The following is a 10795-nucleotide window of genomic DNA, read 5'->3' on the forward strand; positions in this document are numbered from 1 at the left end:
TATATATATATATATATATATATATATATATATAACAGCAAGGTTTCAATATCTTTGCATGTAATACGATGATGAGAATTTTTAATTTTAGCTAATTTTTGATTTTGTTTGATTTTAATTTTACCTGATTTTGAAGTACCTAGCCAAAAAAAAAGCACAATTTCAATTCTTCTATGTATGGGTCAAAGACATAAACTGATTTCGTAGAAATATGAAAAGGAAAACCTTAGGATAGCAGCGAATGAGAGAAGTACGAAATAATCAGCGACACTTCAATTCATTCTTGCAGAGCAACCTATTCTGCAGTGCTAGGCCACAAGTGATTTTGGATTAGGCTCGACTTAAACACGGAAGAAAAGTGGTGGAAAAGTACAATCCAGAACAGTCCAAAATTTAGTAATTCCATACTTTAAATCGGATCATCATTCTATTTGATAAATCAATGATTGACCTACAGTGTACTAATCTAAAAGCTCTTCCTAACATACCTTCATGCTTACCTTATCCCCTCATTCCTTTCTGTCATCTTGCACTAGCTTATCAATTATAAGAAGAAAAAAACACTTTCCATCATTTTTAATATCAATCTCTCAATAATAAGGCAGTTTTCATCATTTTTCTATCGCTCCGTCCTCTTTCTGTCTCTTATTAAGCCAAAACTAACACTCTTCACTTTATATTTTTCATCTAATCAGGATTAAAAGCTGCGAAATTCTTACAACTGCAAAATATCGTGGGTTGTGATCTTATCAGACTGATAATAATCACTTAATGTTTTTTCTCAACTACTGAAATTTTTTGAAAGAACACAACTTTACATTTTTATTTGAAAAGGAGAAAAATGATTATAAAAAGATATTGACTGATGCATAGAAGATAAGGCATTAGAATCCAGCATTTCGTTCCTCTCGCTTTTATAAAAAAAAAAAAAGGAAAAGGTATAATAGTACATTATTTCAAGACGATATCGGTTCCGAAATTAGAATAATCTGGGAATCAGGATCTAAGCTTAAATCTCATTTTTTGTTGAAGAGATATGAACGGAGTTGGGTTCGGATTTGGTTTATAACATTTGCTTTTCACCGAGATCTTCCAGAATCTTAACCTTTTTTTTTTGAAAATCGTATTGGAACGCGGTAGATGTGCTAGTATCCGGTAATGTGTGTATTTCTGGGTGTTGTCGTTGATGATTATCAAATAATTGGTGTCACAGCCTGTCGATGTATTTGTCCGTCACACGTATATGTTTGTGTGTTTATATATGTGTATGTCAAACTAGTCTTGTCTGTGAGTGTTGTGGCGGTATTTCATCGGTGCCTGTGTGTGTCAGTGGTTGAGCATTGTTTTGAGGGTGCGATAACACCATGTAATAGGAAATAGGTGGACTCATATCAGAGCCATTAATCTCACCTCAAAGTTGAAAGGATCTCGATATCGGGCAACTGACATATAGGTCAATCAGTAACACTTATCGAGCGAAGAGCAAAATGAGAAGACAGTTGTGGCTAGGAAAGACGAAGTTCATGATCCATTAATGAGAGACTCCGAGATGTGGCTAGGGAGAGAACTGGAAAACTGTAGGTTTCAAGAGAAAAGGAGAGAGTTTGATCTCGTCAAAGAGGACGAGCAACTGGCAACCGATAGGTAGAAAGGTAGAACGAGGTGATGCATGACTTCTACATATGGTGGTGACACACAAACACACACACACACATTCATCTACTGATAACAATCGAATACACATTTGTTAAGGAATCTTCGCCGAAGAGACTACCATATTTGCGAAAAAGATCTTCTAACCGCACTTTTTCCCCTCAACACAAGAAATTTCTATGGGAGCTTTTTTGTTTTTCAATATTCCATCTTTTAATAGAGAACGGAAAAGAATACTTCCGGCGCAATTGGCGAAATATTCTTTCCTGCTGTTTATTTACGAAATAAAGAGCCAAGTACTTTCTTGCTCAGTAGTAGCTAATATCGAAATTTATATGCTATGTGGTAAAGAAGCCACGATTTGGTACCGAAAGAACCGGATTCCATCCTCAATCTCAAAATCAGATTAGTTATTGATGGACCTGCGCTACTAGGACTATGGAAGAGAAATGGAAAAATAGAATTACAGTCGAAATTTATTTCTCGAATAAGCATTTTTATTTCATCTCACTTCATGATTTCAATGCGAATCGTTAAAAAAAGGAAACTTCAATCATCTTATACATTTTAAATATATGTAAAGCATATCTGTGAGATGATGATGGTATGATAAGGATCTGTGAGGGTTACCATTGTCGATTTACATCTTCAGTGTTGTGGAAATCACTTTTGCTAGTCCCACGATCATCTTTGTTTTCTCTTCACTGTTCGACTTTTTGACGAAGAATTCATGATTTAAAGTTTACGCTCCAAGTATGTTTTTATGCACTTATTGATTTCTATGATAGGTATGTAGAATAAAATGCCTGATTTTCGTCAGTGTTTCTTACAACCGCAAGTTACATCTTTCCATCGATAAATCAAATGGGAGATGAGGTATTTTGCTACGTGCGTTCCCGAGTGCAAGAAGTATGCAAGCATTGACAGAGCGAACTATAAAATGCCAATAAAGAGGAGAATCCGTTTTAATCCAGGTCCATCAGTTTGACAACTTTTTGATGTTAAATTCCTTTTTTGCTAATAATTTTGAAACATACAATAAACTACATCATACACAGTACAAATACAAGCATGAGAGTTTATTATCACGTCATATACTCCTGTAATTGCTGAAATCGAACCATAGAGACTCTGAATGTTGAGTTAATATTTTTCAGAATCATTTCTATTGAAGAACAGTGCCCGGAATTTTATTAGTATTAGATACATCGTTTGCGTGGTTCATCGGAAGCTTCGAGACCTCACCAGAGCATTATTCTTGAACACTGTTTGTGGTAAATCCGACCCACCAAATAACCGAAAACTGGTACCGTCCTGATTCTCTGTGTTCTCATTTTATTTACCCTCAGCTTGTTATTTTTTGGCATTTCAATCCAATTATTTGACATTTTTCTCAAGGCAGTGACATCTGCTATTAAAATTTATTATTGTAAGAAATTCTACTTACAGTAATCACCTCTCGTTCACTAAGTTTTTGGAAATACGAACATATGGATACCGTACTCCGGGTCGACATGAAAACATCCAGCTGATGATGACAACAGTGATAACCGTGACGACGATGACAGCACAATATTGATGATAAACCGGATAATCTAAACAGATGAATGCGCCATGTGCTGTACAAAGAGTCCATATGGTTTTTGTAATTTATAATCCTTTGATGGAAGCGTGTGAACACGATCAGGGGTTGCCTGTGAGGATAAAATTCCTACAATGAAGACTGCAAAAGAAAGCATTGTATGCACGCAATTATGGAAGGCGAAAGGTGAAGCAGGTCGCACCCTTTGTGTCGTAACCGTTTCCCGTGTTGAAACCGTTTGTGTCGTAACCGTTTCCTTGTGTCGTAACCGTTTCCCGTGTTAGATGTCACGTGTTATCGGATCTCAATTTCGAATCGTAACCATAATTTCAAATAATTCCAGGGAGCTGTACAAGTTCTGGGACTCGGAAAAATAAATTTATGCGAGATCTGAGGCTTCAGATCTGAGGCGACAGACCTATGATCTGTCGGCAATCACGCTTTTCCTGAAGAGGTTAAACAAATCTTAAAACCACAAACTCCTGACATTTTGCCTTATATATGACCCAGGTACTAGATTTTTGAACCTGATTAAGAGAATTAATTAGTTCCAGTTACGTTCGTGAAGAACAGAACGGAACTCTCATTGCTTCCATTCATAATTGTTAAGGAAACTGATTCTAGACAGCTGGTTCCGGGTACTGGCTACTTCCAGAGAATATTAGGTTTAAATTAACGTTCTATGACCTATAAGTGTAAAAAGGCTTACCAGCACCTTAAATTATAGCATTCTTCATCAACTAAAATCGATATCAGCAATAGCAAATTTCTAGAATGCTCTCTTGACAATAAACACCTAACAAATGACGCGTACCAAATTGTTAATTAACAGACGGCAAGACTGCAATATCAACTTCAACACATAAAAATGTTAAGTTAGAACTCTTGGCAGAATTTGTTAAGTAGAACTTGCAATTTAGATCGAAACACTAGCAGCTGGTAACAGAAAGAACAAGAAAAAACACTTAGATGTGTTCTAATTATCTAACTCACTGATAAATCCACAAAAATCTATAATCAAAGGACTGTGGAGTATCACAATTAAACCATCCATAACTGTTATAGAATCTCAACTCAGAAGCACTACTCTTAATTTACAAAGTGCACAATATATTTTTCCTACTTTATAGTAAATTCGTCACATCTCGGACCGCCTACCACAATTTCATACAAGTAATCCAAGTAATAGAAGAACGTCCATGTTTTTAAATGAATGTTAGAAAATGCGCAAAGTGTTGTAGTCATACATAAATAATACGCATCATATTTCATATAAAGAAGCCTTCTTCCCTCGGTAACCACTTTTTCGCATTGTAGGCGAATCCTGGAGATTGATAAACTTTTGCTTTAGTCTTTCTACGCGATGAATTTGACGTAGTTGTCGCTAAAATTAACTCTTCAAAATTTTCCTATATACACGAGAATATATTTGCAGAAGGTGAAATATTCTTCAGAGAGATAAAATACTGACCAATCGGTACGCTCGCCAATAAAGCCAGCCGTCAACTTCTGGATCCAAATCTTCCAATTCTTTTTTTCTTTCCAACCTCAGTTCAAAAAGCCATGCTGGATACTCAGAATCGGGCAAAATTTTCGGATCTTCTCCACCTATAGTTAAGAACTGCTAAATTTAATCCATCGATAGGTTTTTTTCTTCAACTCAATTTTTAATTCTGAGGAATCTGGTGAATGTTAAATGATTCGGTAATTGACACATTAGATTCGCATATGTACAAGGAATTCGCATGTAGAAAACTTCACCGTTTAAACATACCCTCGAGAAGGTAATTTACACAGACATGAGTACATAACTTCTCGGTATTCAAATCAATGAAGCCTTTATTCTCTTTTTCAGCAATAATTTTCGAGCTCACTGAAGCATGATTCTTTAATGTCATTACCAGTCCTGAAATGGAAAATTTGACAATTGACGAAATAATCAAACGATGCATAACATGTTAATTTAAAATTTGTCCAGTCATTAAATAAGGCAATGAGTCAATAAGCATAAGGGACCAGCAGTATAATAATTAAGTCCGGGGACAGTAGTGTAGCAGGAAAAAATGGAGGTCAGTGAGTCTTTGGTCGGTGCCGGTCGGATGTAAAATGAATAAACGAACAAAACAGGATGAGAGGAGTCTACAAGTGTGTCCCTAGAAAGTTAAATGAATGCAATGGTTCATGAAAAAACAAAATTTCATTGCCAACTTCACGGAACATTATTCATTGACACAGCTGATTATGTATTTAAGATTCCTTTACTAATTCAATAAAACCAAAAGGTAATAGTTTTTTGAGAGCTGTTTTCCCGAATTTTAAAGTTTTAAAATCACACGAGAATAGACACCATAACTCTACTTATCACGCAAGGAATCCTCTTGTCAGCTTATCAAGCAAGACACGAATAATTGCAATAGTTGTTTTGCAAAACTACATGTGTTTCGATCACAATTCACTCGATAGTGCCACAGTTTCCGCTAATTTTATGTAAGAAGCATCAATTGCTGACTATAAAGAGGAAAACAAAATCACTTACCATGAGAAAAAGATACTATTCCAGGTGGCCTCACGCATCGAAATAACGTAACTATAGTTTTAGCAAGCATTTTCGTCGTACATTCTGTTGCTTAAGCCATTGATGTGACTATCCTAAAATGTTCCTAGTTTTTAGGAAAAGGTACTAGTTCAGAACTTTCTCCGACAAAACTACATCTGGAAACTCACCTTAACACCCAAATCACGTACTCCCAACGAAATTAAGACCAAAGAACCCCCACAGACCATGTGATCTGAGAAGTCCCTAAGTTTTCGCATCGAGTATTTCAACATGCGGCCCGGTTCGATGTCTTGTGAAACCAGTTGTCCAAGGAAGTGATTCTCAACCTTTCCTTAGGGACCACTTGTTCTTTTATTTGTAGCAGAGACTACGAGGTCCGGAAACGATAAGTTCTGTTGGTTTGGGAATGAACTTTAATCATGCACGTTAAGTGCTATAGTGATAATTATTTCATTCCACATTACTATCGTAAATTTCTTTGTTCAGTGGGAATGATTGCTGATAACATATACTACCAATAAGTTTCGATTTTAAAACTGGCTGAAGACTTTTTGGGCAAAAGAAAACTTCTAATGCATTGGTTGAACTTAAAGTACAGTAACATAAAAACAATGTAAAGTAAAAAGGATGGAACATAATTTCTAATAACCTTTGCGGACTGTATTTTATCCGTGCGTCGTCGGAATAACCCTCGCGGATCATGTAGTCTTCGGACCGCAAGTCAAAAGCGTCTAAATCAAGTGGTATTTAATCCAGTTCTTGGAATTTCTTCCATTTGTAATACGTAATTCGATGTTTTGCGGTGGTTTTCAGTGAATTGCGACAGTTTTCTCAGTCTTAGAAATATGAATAGGATAAGGAGAGTGGGAAGTTGGTTGTCTGAGACGATTTACAGTAAAAAAGAAAATACGTCACAGAGTAGTACTCACTTGAGGAGGTCAGACAGATGTTGCAGTATTGAGATTTTTTTGAACTGTGGTGTTCTATAAGTTTGATTTATGCTGCCGCATCTTATTTATGTTCAGATACCTTAGGTAGTTCAGTTATTGTGATACCCCCAGTACTACCTTGGGTAATTTGTTCTCTCATACTGCATCCTTGGCAATGTAGACTTGTTTGCTAGAATTGGCAAAACACCTTCATTAGTGGCATTATTTACAACTCGATCTTGTATTCGTCTTTTAGATCATTACGATCTAACAAATTTCCCAGGAAAATGCCTACTTAACGATCATGTTTACGATCACAAAGTTATCTATCCATCTGGAATTTGTTTGTGTTGAGTTTGTTTTTGTATTGTGGTGTGAAGTGTCATCTGTTGCTGTACAATTACAAAATGTAAATAATCCAATTAGAGTTTAACTGGCTAATTTGCTTTTTGTTAGCTACTTTTCCATTTATTTCACATTCTTAAAATGATTTGGATTAATTCTTGGTCGTAGCAGTAAATATAGTGGATCAGTTCGAGTGCCTTTGAATATCAGTTTCTTCGGATTCAAAGGATTTCGTAACAGGTTCTCCTGAGCATTTCCTGACCTTCCTGTTAGATTTCATCCTTAGTGTTAGGACAGAAGAATAGGAGGTAATACATATTTGATTATGCCTCTTTCCATATTGTTTCGAAAAGGAGTTTAATTATTTCGGAATATAAAAACTCTTCAGGTCGATCACAGTACTAATGATCGACGTTGGGCAAGTGGTAACGCTGAATATGAGAAATGGGAAATGCATTCAGGGACGGATCAAGTCCGTTGATGTGAATAAACGAATTGTACTTGTAGAACGACCCTTTTTGTATGTTTTTTTTTCTCTTTCTCTCTGTCTTTCTCACTATTTATTTTAATTATGAGAAAATCTGTCTCGATGAACATTTTATTGTATTGTATGGAAGTAAGAAATCTAAGATTTTTAGTTTTAAGATTTCAGTAATGAATTTAGAAGCAAGTCTTTCTGCAGAAATGGTAAACCAATGGGTGGACATGAAAGAAAGTTCCCGATTAGTTCGATCCTTTCCTTTCGAATTTTGGATGTTGAAACTGAAACAAGGGACGGAAAGGTGAGATTAAAAGACAGTTTATGAAATTGAGATGAAAATAGAGGGGACCATTTGTGATTATAAAATCCATAAGTAATTCTGTGTATTATGTTCCAAATATTTTTGATAATTCAGTAAACTAAATGGTTTGGTGAATCCGGAACTTAGCCAAGAAAAATGCTTTTGAATTATCACCAGGAGTTGATTAATCACAAAAGTGTTCATAACGTCATCCTTACCTATCCGTTTTTTTACAGGCTCTAGTTAAAGTAATGTGAGGTAAATGCTTTTATATTTCATATGACTTTAAGTGAGTTGCCATTTGGCCATGTTTTTATTAATTTGATTGGATGATATTTCAGTAATTCTTGTTTCTAGCTTTATTTGAAATTTCTTTCTTATTTTAAATGAATCGCATTATTCAGGTCATTACTGAAGGAACCACTGCAGAATCAACGGATATTCTTGATAATGCTGCAACTGTTAAAAGAATTGAAATACGACCAGCTGAACGTTTAGTGAATATTCAAAAACCTCTAACTACATCGCATGTTGCCGGCGACTGCTCATCGATAACAACAGAACATTCAGATGCAGTATATCGAATGGATTTCAAAAAGGAACAAACTGACGCAACTACAATTGTTCATAATAGTGCTGGTATCACTGGTACCGCCACAGTTCCTGCGTTTACTAACGTACAACTCCATGCAAACCAGCAACAGCAGTCGCCTTGTTCTTCTCCTTCTGATTCGTCCTGTTCATCGTCAATAGCCAAATCATTGTAAATTTTTTTCTGGAAGCTGTAGTTATTTTAATCCGAATCGACTGTTTACAATAACTTAATTAACATTGACAGTTAAGGAGAGTTAACTAAATAATATTTGGTCGAAATCTCTTTACCAATTCTTTGCTTGTTTAAGATGTTCATATCAATATTCCTCATTTATTCATTTTTCTAGAGCAAAATTAAGCCGTCCGCGTGGAACTCACATATCAGGTGGGAGTTTTGCTGCAAATTGTGGTGAACCACAATCATATACAGCTGCCCCATCACACAGGGGGAGACGAAGTAAGTATATGTTATGTGTGTGCTTTGATTTTGAAAGCTTTGATTTTGAAAGTATGCTCTGTAAAGCAGTTGTAGATATAAACTAAGGTGCCGTAGACATTATTAGATCATTTAATCCGGTCAGTTTCTCTTTTTTTTCCATATGTTAATGGAGTATTTATTTCAGCAAAGTCAATTTTAGATCATGTGCATAGTAGGATATCCGAATCAAATGCTCTTGGCCAGAATAATCGCGATAAAAAAATAAATGAGGACCTTATCAAACCTATTGATTTTGATTTGAATGAGGACTTCGATTTTGAAAAAAATTTGGAGATTTTCAGAAATTATGTGAGTTGTATTTGTATTCACCTTGATGTGTTTCTTTTTGAATTTCTGTTAAGTTATGATCACGTTATGATCACGTTAAGTTATGATCACGGACAGTTGCTCATTTATGTGATTCGGGAAAGCAGGTCGCTTAATTATTCTTTGGATTGGAAATTAATCTTTTTCAAACTATCCTCTGTTGGAATTAAAAATTTTCGGACTGTTTAATTTTCTTGTCTAGGATATCAATCGATTCATCAATAAAATGTAATATATAGGAAAAAAATGCGGATATTTCCGAGCAGAAGGAAATTTCAACTCTGGGGAGTCAGTTTGCACAAAAGAATTACGAGCATTTCGAAAATGTCATTTCGGATCCATCGAGGGTTACGTCATGGATAACAAAGACACATGATCAATTTATCGCAGTACGCTTTGAAAAAACAATAGATGGGCAACGGATTCCATTTCTAAAACCCTGTGATAAAGAAAAGTTTTTACAGGTCACTTTTATTAGACGTCATTTGGTTTGGTCATCTATTTAATCAACTGTAGATAATCGCTTTAACTTCATTTCTTTCCTCAACGCAGTTGTTTCAGAGAGCGGAACCTTATTTGGGAAGTGATATATTCCATGTAATGATCGCTGATCGTTTAATGATGTTTATTTGGAACATTATTGATAGGTAAGTTTCCTTTTTATTTTTTGAACTTTGTGGTATTTTAATACGCACACATTACAATATAAGTTAGATTTATATCGAGTCTATAGTTCCATCAGCAGTACTGTCACTCTCTAATGATTTGTAGTTTATGCTTCTGACTTGATATCTTATTGCACTATAGTGCAGTGCCCTGAAAAATAGTATTTTTTTGTGTTTAATTGTACTGTTTAAACCATTAGGAGAAAAACGTAATATAAAGAAAAAGGAAGAAATTTCCATATAAGTAAACCTTTCCCTTTGGTTTAGCAAGCGATGCGGATTTTGACGTACTACAGAAATTTTGGAATTCCTAAAAACAGTTACAAATACCAAAATCTTAAAGTCAAAACTGTGAAAAGTATCTCAACAAATAATTATAACTTGAAACGATTTCTGGACGACTGATTTTCTTTGTATACGGAATTTCACAAATTCTAGGTTTGAAATAATGGTTAATCAGTTGGTTGTGTTGGATTCAGCAGCGGTTAATACTTTCTTGACAACGATGTTTTTGCGCCACATCTCAAACAGAGCATGTCAAACAGTTGTATATTCATGCTTACTTGGCCAGTACAATTTACCACACGTACTTCAAGTTCATAATGTACAAGAGCTTCCGAAGCACGATGTTCAGGCAATTGTTTTGTTATCATTTTTGTCAATTTTATAAAATGCCTTAGGTCCCATTGTGAAATTGAACTTATTTTGTTGGTAAAATGAACTTGAGCTACCTTACATTACTGATGTTTTCAAGGAATTTGAGATAATTTTCATTTTTCAAATTAGCATCCATTGGTGCTTGTGCAGTTGAATTAAGTTGGCTTCTAAATTATGTAATCTTAATTGTAATTTCATTAAGTTTAGGTAAGAAAATTCTATCATC

The 10795-nt window shown here is 35.1% G+C and overlaps 1 protein-coding gene across 1 annotated transcript in view; it reads left to right on the plus strand.

The window, feature by feature from the left end:
- The window catches only part of LOAG_17150 (hypothetical protein), a 14259-nt gene that overhangs the window by 1014 nt on the left and 2450 nt on the right, over positions 1-10795 (plus strand). Inside the window, exons 2-8 of the mRNA XM_020449809.1 lie at positions 7455-7586; positions 7749-7848; positions 8253-8611; positions 8790-8899; positions 9081-9229; positions 9487-9711; positions 9809-9894. Of these exons, the coding sequence (XP_020306605.1) occupies positions 7455-7586; positions 7749-7848; positions 8253-8611; positions 8790-8899; positions 9081-9229; positions 9487-9711; positions 9809-9894 (1161 nt within the window). The remainder of the gene's footprint in view (positions 1-7454; positions 7587-7748; positions 7849-8252; positions 8612-8789; positions 8900-9080; positions 9230-9486; positions 9712-9808; positions 9895-10795) is intronic.

The sequence above is a fragment of the Loa loa genome, assembly GCF_000183805.2.
Source record: "Loa loa unplaced genomic scaffold supercont3.45, whole genome shotgun sequence".
NCBI classification, from domain to species: domain Eukaryota; kingdom Metazoa; phylum Nematoda; class Chromadorea; order Rhabditida; family Onchocercidae; genus Loa; species Loa loa.